Below are 20,856 nucleotides of genomic sequence, written 5' to 3' on the forward strand. Positions count from 1 at the left end.
CAATCTCTAAAGAAATTACTTATGTCCTCAATGCAGCATGAAACAAGACCTTAGAAACACAAGAAAGGGGTCAGTTGTTCTCTGAAGGCTTTTCTAGACCAAAGGGATTAGGTATATAGGATCAAGTTGCAACAATATATGTGTATAAAATGCTATGATGAAACAGACTGATTGTACACTAACTTCCCCCCTTTTCAGTCACCCCTCCTGCTTTATACTAACTTTTAGAAATTAGTTTTAAAATGTATCATCAGGGTCAGGAAACTACATACTGTACACATATGTGGATCAGAGTTGAAATCACAGCATCCTTGTAAGAAGGACAGGGCACAGCAGGGGCAGTGAGTGCCTGTAATCCTAGCACTGGAGAAGCAGGGACAAGAGGAGCACTGGGAGTGCCAGTCAGCCAGACTAGCTGAACTGACAATCTCCAGGCTCAGTGAGAGATGCTACCTTAAATATAAGATAAAGAGGGATTGAGGGGAAAACCCCATGTCCATTTGTGGCCTTCACACACATGTATACACGTGCATATAACATGTACACAGGCACACATATAATATACAAAGTATTGTTGCTCTTAAGCAAACTGAGTTACATGATATGTATTTGGCAAGTATCTATTATATTGATACAATAATTAAAAATACTGGAGTATTTTCAACTCAGCCCTGAAAACTGTCTCTGCAAAAGCTAAACTGGGGTTAAGGTTTTGCTTTCTTTTCTTACAATTCTCTCCAAAAGTTAGATTTACAGACTCATCAAAGTAGGATAGAATTACTTACCAGGAGATGTGGATAACCATGCAAAAATGTTATGAGTGTTGTGCTTATATTTATGACAAAAATAAATTAGTATGCTTTGAAAAATCACTTCAAACAAAATACTAAAGTCATTAAAGTTTAAACTTTTCTTAAGGTAAACAAAAAAATCTTTCCAGTCATTCCAATTCAAGCTCCAAGCTCATCTCGTTTCTACAATCCAATCTCTAAAGAAATTACTTATGTCCTCAATGCAGCATGAAACAAGACCTTAGAAACACAAGAAAGGGGTCAGTTGTTCTCTGAAGGCTTTTCTGGCCCAAAGGGATTAGTAACTTAAGACTAAGACTAATGGTGTAACTAAAACAAAAAAACACTACCTTTCCAACCGCCTCTCCTCAAAACATGAGATGCATATATTTTAATATCCATAACCCTGTCCGTTATTTTAAAACCTACTGTCCACCAACAGTAAATCGTGGTATATCTTTACAATGGAACACTAACCAGCAAAGTACCTAGAAGCAATAAGGATACAATCTCTAAGTGTCTCTAAGTGCTGAGCACAGAAGCTGTAGAACACGTGTTAAAATTTCCCTTATATAACATTCCATAACAAGGCAGACTGTACGCTGTGTGTTCGCATAAGAAGATGATAAAACCATTAGGAAAAGCAAGGGAATGGCTAACATTGTCAGTATGGGCATCAATCGAAGAGAATGTGATTCTTGAGGGAATAAATAACACCTGTTCTAAATGGCCCCTACTTGTGGAAAACTTTAAAACCAAATTATTTTTAAACAAGTAAGGCAGAACCCAGCGACTCTTTCCTTGCCTGGTTATATGCTGGACGACAACAGTGATTCTTCTTTGGAGAGTAAGTTTTTAAACTGTCAATAAATAATATCGAGATTCGGGATTTCAAAGAATATTGATTAAGGTAATATTTATCTTATTTCTTTCTCAATAATTAAGACAGAAGAACTTAGTTTATTGTTCTTGAAGCACAGTTAAATACGATGAATTCCCTTTATCTTAACAACCTATTCTATCCCGAAATTACTATGACTTTATTTCCTGAAAGTGAACAAAATGTACTCGAAGTCCTGTAACCAGAATAAATTTGAAATGACAAAGACCGTGGGACACACAGATTTACAGGGGCTTAAGGAAAACACTGTCACTTGTGCAAAATGTTCTTAGTGTCTAAATCGTTGACTGAGAGATATATACAAATACATATATCCTTATGTGTATATATATATATATATATATATATATATATATATATATATATACTTTTTAGGTATCAAGTGTTTAGGTATCAAGTGCATAACAGACGCTTATTTGAGACTTGAATAATTTTTTCAAACAAAAGACAGCCTACCTTGCCTTTCCTCTATTAAACTATAAAGAGATTATGAGATTTTTTTCATGCAAAATCTCAATTTCTGCCTTCACCTGCCTCCTAGTCTATAAAGAAGAGATTAAGAGAGACTGAGGGGTTCAGGAATAGACAGGCTGAGCTTCCAAATACCACAGGTTCACCTCACAGTGTCTCTAAGCAAAACAGTGTACCCAACAACCAAGCTGAGGCAGGCAGAGAAGCGGTCACCATAGGAACTGGGCTCAACCATGAACTCCCCTGAAACTAGGGTAAGCTTTGCTCCTGGGACCCATTCCCACCCGGCGGGTCCGCGACGCTGCCGCCTAAGCTGCGACGCCCACCCCGGGCCACCGTCAGGTTCTCCCCATCCTCTTGCAGCCGCCCCGGGGTGGCTCTTCTCTAGCCCAGCGCACCTCCGCGGCTTCTCCCTGGAGCTCCGCAGCCCTCCCCCGGCCTCCCGAGCCGTCGTCTTCCCGGGAGCTCATCCCGGCCACTGAGGGGCCTCCGCCCCAGCGGCACATCCAGCCCCACCCCGGCCTCCATCCCCGCCCCAGACTCCTCCTTCCCGCCCCAGACTCCTCCTTCCCGCCCCAGTCTCCTCCTTCCCGCCCCCTGGGCCCCGCCCCGGCGGAGGCGGGCTCTCCGTAGGGCGCAGCGGGAAGAGGGCGGGAGCGGTTAGCTCCCGGCTGGCCGACGCCCCGCCCTCACGCTCTGTACCTGAGCGGGGCTCTTCTTCCACCTCCCCGGCGCCTACGCTCCACTTCCGTCCGGCGCGCCTTAGCCCCCGTGCGCACGCGTACCTGTCTCGACACGCCCTCTCGCGGAGACTACGGATCGTGCGCGCGCACCCGAGTGAGCACGTCGCGACGTGGACAGCCGCCGGCCCGCCTCTCGGGGCTCCGACTGGAGGCCTTTTCTTGGCCCATCGGTGCCACGCAGGCGCACGGCCACGCAGCGCCGAGATGGCCGACCCCTGCGTCCCGTCTCCTAGTAACCATCCTCCAGCCCGCGCGGGCGCCGAGGCTGCCGCAACGCGCATGCGCGGTGGCTGTCGCCCAGCGCGGAGCTTCTGCTGTGGTCCCAGGAGCTCCAGGCGTTCTTGGCTGAAGGAGGCGGTTACTCCCTAGAGCTGCTCCAGTGCGCAGCAATGGTCAGGAAGCTGTGCTGTGGGAGCCTTCAAGTGAAGTGCCCTGTTGCAGCTTATCGGCGGGAGCCGATCTTTCCCGGTGAGCGTGGCACCTGGCCACCAGTCTCTCGGGTCAGGATGGACCTCGGAAATGTCAGACCCAGCAATCATCTCCCTCATGCCAGGCTGACATTTCTTCTCTACATGCCAGTCCTCTCTGGCAAGCCTGGCGATGAAAACCAAGAAAGGATATAAAACCTTGTGAGATGTTAAATACTGTATCTGAAGTTTTTAACCCCAAATGTGGCCCCTGCCAGTGAGCAGATTTGGGCCTTCTTTTCTTATCTGATGTGGTATTTTTGGCTATCCAACTGCGTTAAAATGGCATCTTGAATCTTTTTAAATGGAAAAAAATGAGCACCGCGCTATGCTACCATTGTTTCTTACTGTTTAGCATGAAAGACATTTTGTCTTAACTGCTTTGTGCCTGTTTTTACTTATTTTATTAGGACACAAAGTGAACAGGTTTCCTTGTGGCATTCGCGTTCAGAATTTGTTTGTGTTGTTCCTCCTGCGCCTTTTCTCCCATTCCCCCCCCCCCTTTTAACGGTTCACGCCAGTGGTCACCGTCTGCTTTCCTGTCATAGTGTTCTGTTACCCCCAAACCACTCTTCCCCCTCATCTTGCAGTTTCATGAACTGTACCCACACACCCGTATATACCCCCTACTTAATACGTTTAAAGCTAGACTCGGCATGCAAGAAAGAACATAATGGCGTTTGACTTCGTGAGTGTGGGTTATCTCATTTCAAACAATTTCCAAATCCATTTTTCTGCAGATTTCGTGACTTCATTTTTCTTTATATTAAGTAAAGTTTCATCATATATGTATGTTTCCATTATTGATTCATCTGTTCCGGTCTAGGCTGGATCCATTTCCTGTGAATAGCGCAGCCATAAACATGAATGTTTAAGTGCCCCTGTGGTAGTGTATGAAGACCTCTGGGCGTGTCAGAAGCAGTAACGCTAAGTCATAGGTAGCTCTGTTTTTTGTGTTTTTGAGAAGTCTTCACACTGAGTTCATGTCAGTTTGCATGCCCTCCAGCACTGTAAATGGGCTCTTCACATCCTTGCCAGCACTTGTAATTTGTTTTCACGATGATGGCTATTCTGATTTTGGGGTGAGGGAGAACCCTAATTTGCATTTCCCTGATGGCTAATGCTGTTCAGCACTTTTCAGAACATTTACTGGTCATATATGTTTCTTCTTTTGAGAATGGCCCATTTCATTAGCCCGTTTATTTATTTATTTATTTATTTATTTATTTATTTATGTTTTTGTTTTTGTTTTTTGAGACAGGGTTTCTCTGTATAGCCCTGGCTGACCTGGAACTCACTTTGTAGACCAGGCTGGCCTCGAACTCAAAAATCTGCCTGTCTCTGCCTCCCAAGTGCTGGGATTAAAGGTGTGTGCCACCACCACACGGCTTTGATCATTAGATCATTTATTGACTGTCATTTTTTTACCTGGGGGGGGGTCTTTGTAAATTTTAGCTTTAAGTTTTTTGATTACTTTATGTGTACTATAGGTTTGTCCTGTAAAAACCACCCTTGGTTGGATTTAACCTTAGCCACAATTCTTCAGCTGAAAACTGTTCTTTGTGCCAGGCTTTGTGGTACATATTTGTAATGAGAGTGCTAGGGAGGTAAAAGCAGAGGGATCAGGAATTCAAACCAGTATCATCTCCCGTGAGCTCAAGGTCATCCTGAACTATATGCACTAGGCTACATGAGATCCAGTTTCAAAAAAGGAAGGAAGGAAGGAAGGAAAAGGAGAGGAGAGGAGAGGAGAGGAGAGGAGAGGGGACAGGAGGGGAGGGGGGAGGGGAGAGGAGAGAAGAGAAGAGAAGAGAAGAGAAGAGAAGAGAAGAGAAGAGAAGAGAAGAGAAGAGAAAAAGCAATCAAGCTTGGGGCTGGAAAGATGGCCCAATGGTTAAGAGCACTGGCTGCTGCTCTTCTACAGGACACAGATTCAAGTACCAGCAGCATCCATAAGGTGACTCACAACCCTTTAATTCCAGTTCCAAAGAATCTGCTGCCCTCTTCTGGTCTCCACAGGCATGACATGCACACAGTGCACACATACATGCAGGCAGAACATTCATACACATAAAAATAAGTTTCGATTAAAAATTAGAATTGTATTTTGTATTGCTGAAAGTTTGATATTTAAAAAACCTTCCATTATAAAACATATCGTGTCTAAGCTGGGCAGTGACAGTGCATGCCTTTAATCCCAGTACTCAGGAGGTAGAGGCAGGTGGATCTCTGTGAGTCTAAAGCCAGTCTGGTCTGCAGAACAAGTTCCTGGACAGCTAAGGCTACAGAGAGAAACCCTGAATGTATGTATGTATGTATGTATGTATGTATGTATGTATGTATGTAGATAGATAGATAGGTTTGTATGTGTGTGTGTGTGTGTGTGTAAATAGAGAGAGGGAGAGAGACAAATTCTCTGTATACTTTGCTTTGCCATTATCTTGGGAATATGTAAAATAGCTTAAATAACTATGTCTGTCGAGTACTTTGATGTACTGCACTTCCATTTGGAGAGTTTGCTGTGGAGCCCTCTACCTTCCTCCCTGTTCTGTGAGAGAGCTCTGCTGATGGCTCTGTAGGAAAGACCCATAAGTCACCTGCCTTCAGAAGCACTCCACATCGTGAGTCTTTTCTGACAGGCTGCCTTCAATTTAGAGTTAGGAGTTCCTTCCAATTCTAATCGTTCGTCTTGTGGTAACTATCATTTTACAACAATATCTCGTATGAGAAAAGCTGAACCTATATCTGTTGTTGAGATATCACATAGTATTGTCCCAAGTGATAATGGATGTAATGAAGACTACTTTGTATCTGGATAGGTGGGGACGAGTTTATACAATACAGGGGTTTCTGTTGCCTGTTTGCTTGGTTCATTGTTTGGTTTCAGTTTTGGTTTGATGCTGGGGTGTGAATGGAAGGCATGGGACATGCTAAACCTGCGTCTCTACCTCTGAGTTCCACCTCGTGTTTTGAACATGTTCTTATATGCTAATATTTAATAACTATATCTATTGTCCCATTGCACTATCTCCTTAATATAAACTAACGGATAGAGAAAAGGGCATCTCGGGATGGGAGAGGAGCAATATTTTACAAAGCAGGCCAATGCTAAAGAAATGAATCTTGAGCCTAGTATTAAAAAGATAGCTAAATGGAATGTACTTCTTTTTTGCCTTCACAAAACATAATTCCCCTTTTTCTCTTTTTATTTTTAATTTTATATATGTAGAAGTGTTTTGAAGGTGTGTGTGTGTGTGTGTGTGTTTGCCCTATGGGGCTGTCTTGTGCCCATGGAGGATAGAAGAGAACTTTAGATGCCCTCAGACTGGTTACAGTTGTGTGCTGCCATATGGGTTAATTGACCTGAGGCAAGAAGACTCGTTCTGAATGCGGGTGACATCATTCTATGGCCAGGGTTCCAGATGGAATGAAAAGACTGTAAGAGAGGTGTGAGCATTCGTTGCTTTCTGCTTCCTGATCACTAATGCAATGAGACCAGCTGCCTCCTGCTGCGTAGTACCTAACACCCTCAAACTATAATCCCCAGTAAAGGGATTCTTCTGAATCAGGTTCCTTCTGCCAGATATTTTGTCAAAGCAACGAGTGATGTAACAAAGTTACCTAATCCAGAGTCATTCTTGGTGTTGGGGACATGGCAAAACAGCCACTGACTTCTGTGGAGAAGACACAGTTAATCGACAGTTATACAGTACGAGCTGTGGTGTGTCGTGAGAAGGAAAGCAAACCACTCGTAGAACCACAGCTATCATGTCTGTGCGATTTTAATGGTCGAAACTAGGAAGGCTTCTCTAGAGTTGGCATAACTTCGGTTAAGTGGTTATCCAGACAGCTAGTGACAGTCGTGGTCCCAAGGAAGCAGAGCAGAATATAATGAGGGGCAGATGTGAGATTTAACCAAGAAAAGGAGGCAGGTAGATGCATTGAGGTTTCCCAGAGGGATGAGAGAACTCAGTACTGGAGTTTTAGATAGATCGAGTTTTCAACCATGAGATGGAGCTCAGTTTTTAATTTGGATGCTCTTAAGTCCTGCTCTCTATTACACCATATTGTGGAAAACTGGTGGTGGGGTTTTTTTCCCCCAAGGCTGATTTGTCCTGAGAGTCTCCATTTTATAGGCAATTTTGACTCCCTTGGTGAGATGACTGCATTTGGGTGAACCTATGATCTATACCATCTGTCTTGCACCCCCGGAAGCACAGACTAAGAAATGACTTATTCCTGGGAGTAGGCAGGGAGCCAGCTGGTGAACTGGCTTGATAAGAGCACACAGCTGTATTGAAATCATATCAGAGGGCTGTAAGGTGGGTCCAGCAGATAAGGCACATGCCACCAAGCCTGATCAAATTTGAGTTTGATCCCCAGAACCCATCTGATGGAAAGATAGAGCCAACTCCTGCATGTTGCTCTCTGACCTCCATAGCATAGGCACGCAAAAAAAAAATTAAGTCAAGACATAATGAAACACCAGGAACACTGTGCCTGAGAACATATTAGATACATAGGCCATGGAAACCACCCCACAGAGGGACTATGACTGTAATACCGATCGATGGCCCCACTGGGACTGTGGAACTGTGCGAGACCCTGACAACTCCCAGCTCTCCCAGGGGCTTCTGCTCTGCCTTGTCCCAGCTTGTTAACACAGGCTATTCAAATTACCATCTGCCTGGCTGTTTGCTTTCCTAGACCTGCGTCTATCCATCCACCTATTTGTTCTTATGGACAGGTCCTGCCCTTTCACCTCTGCAGCTGGACTCAACTGTGCAGCTCAACTCTGACCCTGTAGCCTGATTCTGTAGCAGCAGCCACATCCCTTTCCAGAAACTTAAGCTGGTTTTGTATCTGACAGCTATAGACTCCTTTGCCTTTTTGTCAGTTTCTAGCTTTGGGCTCTCAGGTCTCTTTGAAATGACTTAAAACGTCTTGTTTCTTTAACCCTTTGTAGTCATTCCGTGTACCGGCTATTCCTGGTTGTCAGATTGTGAGGCTGGGAGATACAAGTTTCTGACCTGGATCTTGGCATGGAGATCTTGAGGCACAGTGGCTATGAATCCCAGGAGACTAGCTCACACACAAATACAAGTGTTAAGAAGGGCAGACAGAGCCAGGCATGGTGGAGCACACCTTTAATTTCAGCACTCCCGAAGCAGAGGCAGGTGGATCTCTGTGCATTCAAGGCCAGCCTGGTCTACAAAGTGAATTCCAGGACAACTAAGGCTACACAGTGAAACCCTGTCTTGAGGGTTGGGAGGGGAGGGAGGAGACAGAATAGAATGCAGGAGAGGAGAATTGCCATCACCAGAGGACTATACAGCAGGTTTGAGTGTCATTGGACATTCCAGTGGAGAAGCTGAAGAAGTAGAAAAAGAGGGTAACTGGCCAAAGGACAGACATCTTAGAGCAGACAGTGGAGAATGAAGGAAGGTCATTGACGGAAATTAAAACAAAAAACAGAACAACAACACCAACTACAAAAACCTGTCCCATCTCAGATTTCAAAGAATACAATTTAGAAGCAGACTACTAATTTAGTAGCTCTACGAAGGGCAACACTATGTGGGGCTATTTTGATAACTAGCAAAATTCCTACAATGACGAATGGAACAGTATCCCTTCCCACCCTCATAATCCCATCCAGCCGAAGAGTGATCTCATCAAAGTTGCAGTAACAGACAGGAGTCCTGTCTGTGGTGCAGCTAGTTTATATACCCTGGATTAGCTCCAGCTCCGTTCATTGACTGTGTTAACAGTACCAAACCGAACACAGTAAGTGCTTCTTACTCCAGGAGGCAAGGCTGGAGCCTTTCATTCTAACTGAAGGAGGAGAAACTGGTTTCTGTGGAAGAGCGACGAATGACCACAAATTCTTGGGGCTCTGCTCATCAAGAAGTGGGTCCGTGATCTCGCTCCTTGGCTTTGTTGGTCCTGAGGCCATAGGAATGTGTTTGAAGTGCTGCTTCCGACTGCACAACCACCCCAGCAGCTAGACAGCACCTGCTGAGTGTGAACAGACCATTTTGGACCGCACAGTTTAGCCAACTCTTGCTGAAGGAAACCAGCATAGGAATCACCCAGCTCGTCTTTACATATTTTGGTAAGGGCTTTGCCCTTTCCATGAATCTAACTTTAAATGCATTGACCTGAAGGAAATAACCTTAAAAAAAAAAAAAAAAGACTTGCTTCTATTTCAGGCTTGGCCACGACCTCCCGGGGGAGTGGCTTATCCAAGGGGCGGGCTTTATGGGGGCGTGGCCTTTGAGGGCGGGTCTCTTGGGCGGGGCTGGAGAGGACTCGCCAGCAACTGCGTCTCGTGGGCTGAGTGCTCTGGGTTCCACGTGGGTTGACTGAGCTTTAATTTGCAGAAAAAGCTGCTGCGGGCGCGACCGGAAGTGGCAGGTGGGTGAAGCCGGAAGCAGATCCTGTGAATTCTTTGCGGGTTGTAGAGGCACACGTTGAGCAGGAGTGGATCTGCTGAGAGCACGCATGCGTCCCTTGGGCCCCTCCTGCTGGTTCTGCAAGCTCTGCAGATTAGTCCTGTTGCTCTGGACGCCGTAATTTCATTATTAGGAATAGTGTGATTTCTAATACGGCGGAGGGTTAACTAAACAAGACAGTCAATGCTAGTCACATGCCTGCACGGGAAGGGTAAAGCTTGCTTAAGTTCGTAATCACTTCCAGGTTTGGATCGCGTCCTTAGGAGGGTAGCAAATAGTTTTGGTAAGGCCTTGTGAGGAAGGTGGGCCTGTCAGGGAGAAGCATGTGTTGGCAGTGCAGAAGTGTCTCCCAGAACATGGAAGTAAGAGCCTCCTGAGAAAAAACTTATAACACCAGCAATGAAGATGAAAGCGGAGAGCTGGGGGGGGGGGAGGATTGCTCGGCGGCATGGTTCAAACCTAGATTGAGTGAGTTCCATCCCTTGTTCAGCTAAAGCTTTTAAAATAGAGTGTAGTTGGGTGTATCAACCACATCCCAGCCCAGGCGCGTACGGAAGAGTAGGTGACCAACACAAAACAAACTCCACGGGCTTTTTTTTTTTTTTTTTTTGTCTCGTTGATCTTTTACTTATTTTGACTTTAGTTTTTATAGGTTTTTGTTTTTTAAAGAAAGAACATAAAGTTGGGTGGATAGGGAGGTGGTGGGATCTGGAAAAACGGGGAGGTGAAGGAACATGATCAAAATACATTGTATAAAAAGTTTTTCAACTAAAAAAAGTAAAACATAGGTGTGGGTCGCTATGCAAAGTGACATTGTAGAAGCAGAATTCTACCAGGCTTTCAAAAGCTAGACTGTTTCATTTAGTCTGTCAGCTACAGAAGAGAAGCGCATCAGTCTCAGAGGGTATGTCAGGCCTTCAACCCAGAGGCTGAGGCAAATGGATCTCTGTGAGCTCAAGGTCAACCTGGTCTACAGAGGTAGTTTGAGGAGAGCCAGGGCTGCACACACATCCTATCTGGGGGGGTGGGGAGATTATGTGTTCTGATAACTAAAATAATTTGTGACACGTAATAATCATTTAGTTTAACTCCTTAATCTTGACTCACATGTAACTATTTTAATAGTCCTATTTAAATGTGACTCATACAGATTTCCAGTCTTCTCTATTCTGGCACTGTGTTTTCCTTCCCTGTGACTCTTATCACCTTTATGTAGTTCACCGATGAATCCCAACTGTCAAGGACAAAGCATGCCTTATAGTTAATGCAGAGTTTGTCAGCATTTGGCTGGTTAATTGTGGACCATAGTTAATGTTTCGAGGTAAACTCCAGTTTGACATATCTTTTAGGAATCCTTGTACACTTGAAAGAAGACGTGTTAAACTGTCAAAAGAAAAAATGGATTGGAAGAGGAGACCCTGTAATCACAATTATTTCGGTTCATCTCATGTGCTCTTGAATTCAGTTAAAGGCAGCTGGATCAGATAGAGATTAAACTCCTGGTCTAAAGCTATTCAGTTAGTTGCAAAGCAAGCATTAAAATGTAAAAGCAACTGTTTTACCTTAACCTCTATATATGTTAATAAGTGTGACTGCCTTCACCTTAGGAGAGGATAATACAAGGTCTGTCTCAAATCCCAACTTCAGTGGACACATTCTAGTTTATTAGTATCCAAGACATCATGACACCTAATCCTCCATGTTTCTCCCTCGGATCACCCAGGAAGAGGACCTTGGGCCAGTGAGCCTAGAAAGCCACTAAGCTTCGGGTTGAGTAAGAGATCCTGTCTCAAAGAATGTAGTAGAGAGTGAGAGAAGGACTCTTGGACATTGACCTCTGACCTGTGCATGCACAAATGTGTGCTCTCACACACACACACACAAAGACACACACGGAGATACAGACAAAAATAATAAGTGAAAGCCAGAATGGCAGTGTGTGTCTATATTCTAGTTGAAGCTAGGGCAAATGGACTATTTGAACCCAGGGGTTCAAGGTTAGATGGGCAACATAGCGAAGTCTCATCTCAGGGGGCAGAAAATGATTGAAATAACAGTACCATTACATGTTCAGGGGGAAATGTGTATGTGTAAAGGCATATACATGTGAACAGAAGCAATAATGGTTATTTACACTAAAATGTTAATTAACTATCTCCAGGTAGTAGGAGTCTGGATTCTTTTTCTTTTTTCTTTTCTTTCTTTTTTTTTGCTAATCTATTTTTTTTCCTCAATGAAAATATATTGTGAATTCAAAGTAATTTATTTGGCTTTGCTGTACATTACTTAATGTGTTTACTCCATACCATTTACTTCAGTTTAGTTGAAATTATCTAAAGTTTATCTTCATTGTTTTCTGTTGGTCACTCTATTAAAGAGCCACCAAAGACTAAGGGTAAAGATGAAAAGAAGGTCTGGACCCTTTGATAAGTTTTGTATAATTACCAAATAACCAAAGAATATAATTTGATTTTCTTTTTTTATTGAATTAACTTATCTTCTTTTGTTTTTTAAAAGCATGCTAATTCCACTTTCAATGAAGAATTGCTACCGATTACTTTGTCAGCACAAGGTCCCAGCATCTGGCTTTAAAAGCCCACCCACACATGGGCTCATTTTACAGTCGATCTCCAATGATGTGTATGAAAATCTGGCTATAGAAGACTGGATCCACGACCACGTACATCTAGAAGGCAAGCCGATTCTTTTCCTTTGGAGAAATTCTCCTTCTGTCGTCATCGGTAGGCATCAGAATCCGTGGCAGGAATGTAACCTCCATCTGATGAGACAGGAAGGAATCAAACTGGCTCGGAGGAAGAGTGGAGGAGGAACCGTGTACCACGACATGGGTAACATCAACCTCACCTTCTTTACCACCAAAACCATGTATGACAGAATGGAAAATCTGAAACTAATCGTGAGAGCTCTAAATGCTGTCCAACCCCAGCTAGATGTGCAGCCTACCAAAAAGTTTGACCTGTTACTCGATGGGCAGTTTAAAATCTCAGGAACCGCATCAAAGATCGGCCGGACTGCCGCGTACCACCACTGCACCTTGCTCTGCAGCACCAACAGGATAGCTCTGTCTTCTTCGCTGAAGAGCCCGTACCGCGGGATAAAGAGCAACGCCACTCCCAGCATCCCTTCCGCTGTCAAAAACCTTCTGGAAAGAGATTCCACGCTGACCTGTGAAGTTCTGATGAGTGCTGTGGCTGCAGAGTACGCGGCGCATCATCAAATCGATGATCACGTCAACCTAATAAACCCTGCAGACGAGACAATGTTCCCTGGAATAAACAGCAAAGTCAAGGAACTGCAAAGTTGGGAGTGGGTATATGGCAGGACTCCCAAGTTTACTGTGGATACCACATTTCATGTGCCGTATGAGCAGGCGCAGTTGGAAATCCAAGTGTTCATGGATGTAAAGAACGGACGAATCGAAACCTGCGATATTAAGGCACCCGATCACTGGCTGCCGCTGGAAATAGGTGACAAATTAAACTCAAGTTTCATTGGCAGCAAGTTCTGCCCCGTTGAAACCACCCTGCTAACGAATGTATTACTGAGAACATGTCCAGGTGACTATCACTTACACAGTAAATGGAACATTCTGTGTGAAAAAATCAGGGGAATAATGTGACCCTAATAACTTTGTTTATATTGGCAGTTTCAGTGAGAAAAAAACTTTAAATTACAATTTACTTTATGTCTTTTAAGAAATAGGGGTGTCAGTTTGAACCTGTTTGGTCTCGAGGCGGCCTGTCCCTACTTTCAACTCCTCAGCTTTTGTCAAACTTTGATTGATAATCTGTTAAGGGTTTTGGCCCTTTCAGGGCCTCGTCCTTTTCCATTTCTCCTCTCATTAAACTTCAGAGAAGAAACTGTGTCCTTTTCCTTAAGGCTGTTTCCCTACCTGGATTTGGTTCTCTCCTGCTTGTACCATTGGAGGGTTTGATGTTTTGTTATTAAAAAAAAAAACAGGGGGCTGTTAGATTTTCTGTTGCTGTGATAAAACACCATGACCAAAAGCAACTTGGGGAGGAGAGGGTTTATTTCAGCTTACCGTTCCACAACACAGTCCATCACTGAAGGAAGTCAGAGGAATTGGAGGTAAAAACTGGCGCAGAGGCCCTGGAGGGAGGCTGTTCATTGGCTTGCTTAGCCAGCAATCTTACAGCCCTCAGGACCACCAGCCCGGTGGTGGCTCTGCCCATAGTGAGCTGGGCCCTCATCGGCCATAACTCAAGAAAGTACACCACACTTGTCCACAGTCCAATTGTGGGGGTGGGGGTGGGGACATTTTTCTCCATTAAGGTTCCTTCTTTCAAAATTACTATGGCTTGTGTCCACTTGACATAAAAAACTACCCAGTACACGGTCTCAACATGCAGCCCTCATGAGCATAGAACTTGCTATTTGACCAGGAGGGCCTCAGACTCAGAGATCTGCATGCTTCTGATTCCTGAGTGCTAGGATTAAAGCCATGCACCCCCGTAGCCAATGATTCCGTCTGGACTTTCTATTGGATCTTTAACCAGTCCGTCAGCATATCCTTTTCCCCAAACTGAGATCCCATTCTTCATGTTTTTTACTTTTCCGAGTTCACATTGTAAACTTTTTCATCGAGTAGCATCACTGTTGGCTGCTGCTCAACTAACCCTACAACTAATCCATTTTGCTCCTATATCACTGCTAGGCACTTCACAGTATATTAAATTGTCATGAATGTCGAAGAATATCCTATATTAATGTGGTGTAAATTATCTCTGATTGGTTAATAAAAAGGTAAACAGCCAATGACTGGGCAGAGGAGACAGGCAGGCTGAACTACTGATAGGGATGGGAGGTCTCCAGGGAGAAGGTCAGGAACCAGGAGGATTTGCTAAGGGAGTTTTCCATGAGTACAGACAGCTACAGCAAAGCGAACCAAGGAGACTAAATACAAGTAACTTGGGGACTTGGGGCATGTGGTTGGGAAGTAGCTAAGATAGCACAGAGGGTTAGAACTGTCTGCTCAGTTATTGTGCTTAAAGCCTATTGATTAAATCACTAGGTCTCCGACACAATTATTTGGGTGCCAGCCAGGTTAGAAAAAAAAAAAAATGCCAGTTTTAAATTTTATCCTATAGATGATTTATAAATGTAGCTTAAGCATACATTTAAAGAGTGCCCATTAGGAGCTGCGTGTGATAGCATACACCTGAGTGTCAGCATTCAAGGGCTGAAGCGGGAAAACTGCCATCCAGAGACCAGCCTTTGCTACAAAGTGCCCATGGGGTAAGGCTGTACAAAGGTTACACCCAGCCTTAGTGCCCTCACTGAAGTGCCTGAACAGTGAGGAAATGCAAAGCCAACGCCTCCAAGAACTTTTGTTCATGCAAAATAAAAAACGAGGGCAGCAGCGGCTGGGAATGTGTGTCATTGGCTCCTCATCGACTAGGTTTCAGGCTCCTGGGTTGGGATGGGTGTGTGTGTGTGTGGATTGAACTGTCAGAACTGTGTGAAAGGGAGTTCTTCCTTGGTGACTAGTTTCTCCTCCAGTTGGTACCACACTTCAAGTCTTCTCCCAGCATGAGATTCCTGAGGAAATGCCAATGTACTGGGGCCATCATGGCAGCAGGCATCTGGTAGCCCCAGGAGGGAGACAAGTAGTCTGTCAGAGTACCTCTGGGTCCTGCCAGGACAGTTACATGAGGATAACTAGACAGGCCAAGTGACTATATGGAGCTTTGTGACATTAGACATCTGAGAGTCAGAGAACATCTCCCAAGGGCTAACATTTTTGTTGTGTTTGGAGGCAGGGTATCACCCAGTCCAGATTGGCTTCAAGCCAATTTAGATAGATAGATAGACAGACAGACAGACAGACAGATAGATAGTCTAGAATGACCCTGAACTCAGGATCCACTAGCCTCCACCTCCCAGGTGCTGGGTTACAACCATGTCCCATCAACTCTGGCTAACTATTTTAACTGAAACCACTGTGCTAGACTGTGTTTGTTTGTGGTGCTGCTGTAATCTATGATTTTCATTTAGGAACACTAATCTCCTAGGAGCAAGACTATCATCCAGTTTTCCGCATAACAGCTGTACAACACTTACTGATCTACCTTCCAACAAGCAAACAGAAGTTGGTAAAAATCTTTGAGTTAACTCCGTGACTTAAAAGGAAACACTGTAAATCTGCTGAACAGCATATTTACAGATGAGTGGGTCCAGAAATTAGTAGAAATGTAAACATTTATTGTTAAATTCATACATTATAAAAAATACGTTTGGAGTAGATAAAAAGGAGAAACAAACCCAATATTTGCTTGCCATGGTTGAATGTGCCCCCAGAAGTTCATGAGTTCGAGTCTTGGTCCCTAGTACAGCAGTGTTGAGAGGAGGAACCTCTGAGGTGCCAGGCTCTGCCTCACAAGCTTGCTCTATCTTTTTTGCATTATGCCCTGTGGGATGCAGAAGGAAGGTCTTCTCCAGATACCAAAGTCCAAACCTCTACCCTTACACATTATCCAGTGAGTAGTATTCAGTTCTAGCAACAGAAAATGGGCTGAGGTCACCTACAGCAGAGACGTATACTTAGGTCATTACACATCAGATTTTTTTCGTGTGTTTGTTGTGAAATATGTCCACTGTTGTTTCATGACATGGTCTCAGGTCTAAATCACAATATCCAAGAGAAAACCGACCCTGCAAAGAAAAGAAGAAGAGTTAGAAGCAACTCACACAGAAAGTCAAGCATGATGTTCTATCTAGAGGGCCAGCCTCTCTGGAGGCTAAGAGCCCAGGAGTCCATCAGAACAAGTAGGAAAACAGGGCTCACACATAGTCATAAAGCCACATTGGAAACAGTGCTCACACAGAATCAGAGTCATAGCCTACCTGTGGTTTCTTGAAATAATCAAGGCCCCTTCCGATTTTAATCATCCATCCATTGTTGAACCTGTTGAAATTCAAGCCATTTGAGTCAGACAGTTTTTAAAGCCAGAGTTGGTTAAGAATCAACAAGATCTCCCCTTAAATGAAGTAAAGCATGAGTGGAATAAAACGAGGACTGCGTCTAAGAAAAACAAGAGGGGCACTGAATACCATCTGCTAACCTGGTTAGGGGAGAAAGAACTCGGCCAGTAAACGGAAAGCCACTTTTGAATTTCAGCTTGCCCAAGCTCTTCTCCGATAACAAGTGGTTTGCAGAGTACTTGCAGGAAGAGTGTGGTGACGTTTCAAAGGTGTCTGTGAGGGCTATTCTGGTGTTCAACTTGATAACATCTGGAACTAACGAAAGCTCAAAGACCTGTAAGGGATTTTTTTTTTTTTTCCTTTAAACTATTTGACGTGTGAAGACCAATTTCTAATCACAATCTTTTGAGGCAGGAAGATCTGCCTTTAAGCTGAGCCACACCTCCTGCTGGCAGCCTCTATAACAGTTAAGAGAGAAGGAAGCCTATTTTATTTGCCTGCTTGCTCTCACCTTGCTAGTAAGTCTACTCAGGCACTAACACTAGAGCCTACTTCTTCAGGATTCCAGCGTATACTGAAGACCAGCTGAGACTTCCAGCCTCATGGGCTGAACAACTCTGGGTTCTTGAACCTTCGGTTGGTAAACAGCCACTGTTGGACTAGCTGGACCACAACCAGTAAGCCATTCTAACAAATCTCCTTCATATATATATATATATATATATATATATATATATATATATACACACACATATATACATATACATAGTCCCCCTAGAGTACCCTGACTACCACAGTGCCACTATACAGAACAGAGATGTGGATTGGGATCCCAAGGGCAGCCCAGACACTGACCTCTACTTCAACAACGGCAACACTGCCATCCACTTACATATTTAGCTTCTGATTTACTTTTTACTAGAAGCAGGGCCCCTGTGCAGGAACATATGAAATCTATGCTGAAGGGAAGGAAGGGTCACTAAGAAACTGTGCATGCATTTCCTCATCGACACCACACTACTGGAACATACCACCAAAGCCACACCAGGTAAACAGTAACTTCAGTAGGAAAAGAATTATCTCCTATCCTAACAGTGGCTATGGTCTGCACAGAACTCAGAACTCCTTCCCACATGACACAGAACCTGTAAATATTACTTGACTAAGAATTTAACTCACTCTAAGAGGTAAACCAAGTTGGTTTTTTTGTTTGTTTGTTTTTGTCCAATGTGCAGTTACTACATTTGAACTTGATTTGGATATTTAAACACATGTATATAATTATATTAGAATTTTAAAAGTATATCTCAGCTATAAAAAAAGTAAAACATTATACACTAACCTAATTTCTCGGTCATGTATAGATGAAGAGTAGTTTATTTCCAACGCCACTCCGTGACTCCTGAGGGACTGCTTTATTTCTTCCAGGCCACTACTTTGCTGTGTGTTCCCAAAACCCTATTGATAACATGAAAACATAATTTACTGCCTCTGTTAGTAAGTTAAACTATCCATGAGCTATACAATAAACACTACAGAGAGAATTAACTGAAAAGATTGATATCAATTTCAATACTGCTGTCTCAAAGAAGTAACTGTTGGTTGGGTAATCCTTTTCTTTTTATATTGTTTTTATACAAACAAACAATTGAGACTATGACACAACTCCCTCCTACCTCCACCTCCCTGTTGCTAAAAGCACAGGCACGTGGCACCATACTCAGATTCTTAAATGTATCCTAGTAAGGATGCTCAGTTATCCGTGTGAGACAGCCTACTGCTTAGACTAACCCTGGAAAGCACAATCCTTCAGATACACTTCTACTCAAGTCAAAATCAAGAAAGACATAGCCAGGGCCTAACCCCAGGCACATGGGATAAAGGACAGAACAGTCACTGGCACAGACTGCAGGGTCACTGAGACCACACTGACAGACTCAAATTCAAAGAACTCAGCAGAATGGCCAAAAACGAGGTCAACACTCTCAAATCAATAGCCTTTTCCTTAAGACAGTCTATGCTTGGCACAAAGTGCAGGATCAGGTCACGTGTAACGGACGCAGTAAGTTAAGAAAGAATGAGGCATTTCAGATACCTACTTCATCCCCAGAGGTGAGAAGGTGAATGGTTCTCACTTTACACGGCTTCTTAATCAGCATCTCACAAAACCGAAGGAAGTTATAGAGCTGAAAGGCATTAGGATAGATCAGGATCAGCTCCACAGTGCTCCAGCAAGAACCAGCAAGAACTAAGTCTACAATCCTCAGCCGGCTGGATCAGAACCAGACTGCAGAGACGGAAGAATCTGAACACCAGCAGAAAGAACTAGAGAAAACCCGCAGTTTCATCGTTACCAAGCTGTAGCAGAGCTGTTGGCACGCCTGGAGGAGTGCCTGGGGGCCTCCCTGGTGGAGGAGCTCCCCCATCTGGTGGTGCTTCTTTAGGGCTCACCACCAAAGAGGTGGATTAAAATAATTTGAGTAAAGATGGAGCACTGTTCCACAGGGAAACACATGACGGACCCAAATATAGCAAGCTACATGGAAGTTTTAAATTTAAGCTGCTACAGTAGATTTTACTGGGCACTGTGCACAGGGAACAGAATAAAACACTGTACTTTATAAGCACTGTATCCTGAAGGAAACACCAATGTCTAACAAAACTATTTAAGAGAAATGATTCTAGGACACCCTTCCCTAGCCAGATACTAAGATATCCACAGGTGGTTCCATCCCTTATTTTAAGCGATGTGTATCATCCCAAAACCCACACACCTCCTCCTGGGCCCTGTAAATCGCCTCTAGACTACATGATACCCAACACAATGTAAACACCATTCCTTACCGTTGTCTCGTCATGTTTGTGTGTGTTCAGTACAGATGGAATTTTTACCTGTATTTCTGATCCTCCACTGAATCCGAGGGTAGGAAACCCATAAACACAGGCAGCTGACTGTACCTTTTAAGTCACATTTCATTATATCTTAGTAAACTACTTACCTGATGAGTTTGTCTAATATAAGGGTCTTCTATCCAAACTTCTGTAACTGTCTCCTGTAGGTATTCTCTAAAGAGCGACTCGTAACTGAAGCCAGTTGCATTCTCTTCTATTTTAATTTGCTTGTGATACTTCCCATCTGCCAAACACAAGCTACAGTAACGTAAGCAGTGACCACTTTAAAAAGTTACATCTCTCAGCTCTTGTGTGGGGGAATGGATGTGGGTTCCCTGGGGATTGAACTCTGGTCTTTACATTTGTTGGCAGGTGGTTCTACCCAGGGGACCGCCTCACCAGTGCCTCTGAGCACTTTCTTTATACACAGTTATGTTGTACCCAGGGGACAATCAGGATAAGTTACAATCTTTTAAACTTACTGACTCAAAAGCCATCACAGGTCTACTCTAGGCTGCACACTGCAAAATGTTTCATACAGATAGGGAGAGAAGACAAAATACTACTCCAAAGGAGATTCCTGCCTTCACAGAAGCTAAGAAAAGGGGTCCATCCTTTTTTAAATTTAATTTTTTTCTTTAAATTAAAATTTTTTCTTGTTTAAATTAAAAAAAATTATCTATCTTATGCCTATAAATGTCTTGCCTGCATGTATGCATCTGCATGACATACATGCAGTGCCTGCGTAAGTCAGCCTTAGGCTCTCCAGATTCAGAGTTAAAATGGTTGTGAGCTGCCATGTGGGTGCTGGGGACTGAGCCTAGGCTTCCCTGCTGCTCCATCTCTCCAGCCCACAAGGGGTTACTTGAAAAAGCTTTCAAGAGAGTCGGGCAGCAGTGGTCCACACCTTTAAACCCAGCACTCAGGAAGCAGAGGCACGTGAATCTCTGAGTTCAAGCCTGGTCTAGAGAGTGAGTTCCAGGACAGCCTGAGCTGCACAGAGAAACCCTGTCTGAGAGAGAGAAAGAGAGAAAGAAAGAGGGAAAGAGAGAAAGAGAGAAAGAAAGAGAGAAAGAGAGGAGAGGAAGAAAGAAAGAAAGAAAGAAAGAAAGAAAGAAAGAAAGAAAGAAAGAAAGAAAGAAAGGGAAGGAAGGGAAGGGAAGGAAGGAAAGA

At 43.8% G+C, this 20,856-nt stretch overlaps 3 protein-coding genes across 5 annotated transcripts in view; 1 reads left to right on the forward strand and 2 right to left on the reverse strand.

Moving 5' to 3' along the window:
- Positions 1-2,914, reverse strand: part of Tsga10 (testis specific 10) — a 90,603-nt gene extending 87,689 nt beyond the window's left edge. The window contains exon 1 of the mRNA XM_021197678.2: positions 2,866-2,914. The gene's annotated coding sequence lies outside the window, so the exon portion shown is untranslated. The remainder of the gene's footprint in view (positions 1-2,865) is intronic.
- Positions 2,915-9,670: 6,756 nt separating this feature from the next.
- Positions 9,671-13,709, forward strand: Lipt1 (lipoyltransferase 1). 3 transcript variants are annotated; one of them, XM_021198462.1, is made up of 2 exons: positions 9,671-9,790; positions 12,346-13,709. In XM_021198462.1, exon 2 carries the CDS (start codon positions 12,347-12,349, stop codon positions 13,466-13,468), a length of 1,122 nt encoding a protein of 373 aa, XP_021054121.1. In that variant the 5' UTR covers positions 9,671-9,790; position 12,346; the 3' UTR covers positions 13,469-13,709. The 3 variants fall into 3 exon arrangements, with proteins under 3 accessions (XP_021054121.1, XP_029394071.1, XP_029394070.1); XM_029538211.1 differs by lacking the exon at positions 9,671-9,790 and adding an exon at positions 9,929-10,039 and having other exon boundaries at positions 12,346-13,679; XM_029538210.1 differs by lacking the exon at positions 9,671-9,790 and adding an exon at positions 10,052-10,190 and having other exon boundaries at positions 12,346-13,679.
- Positions 13,710-16,050: 2,341 nt separating this feature from the next.
- Positions 16,051-20,856, reverse strand: part of Mitd1 (microtubule interacting and trafficking domain containing 1) — a 10,015-nt gene continuing 5,209 nt past the window's right edge. The window contains exons 3-7 of the mRNA XM_029538212.1: positions 19,791-19,927; positions 18,891-18,977; positions 18,134-18,249; positions 16,714-16,774; positions 16,051-16,521 (exon numbers count right to left, since the gene is read on the reverse strand). Coding sequence (XP_029394072.1) covers positions 16,426-16,521; positions 16,714-16,774; positions 18,134-18,249; positions 18,891-18,977; positions 19,791-19,927 — 497 coding nt within the window. The 3' untranslated portion in view covers positions 16,051-16,425. The remainder of the gene's footprint in view (positions 16,522-16,713; positions 16,775-18,133; positions 18,250-18,890; positions 18,978-19,790; positions 19,928-20,856) is intronic.

The sequence above is a fragment of the Mus pahari genome, chromosome 5 (assembly GCF_900095145.1).
Source record: "Mus pahari chromosome 5, PAHARI_EIJ_v1.1, whole genome shotgun sequence".
NCBI classification, from domain to species: domain Eukaryota; kingdom Metazoa; phylum Chordata; class Mammalia; order Rodentia; family Muridae; genus Mus; species Mus pahari.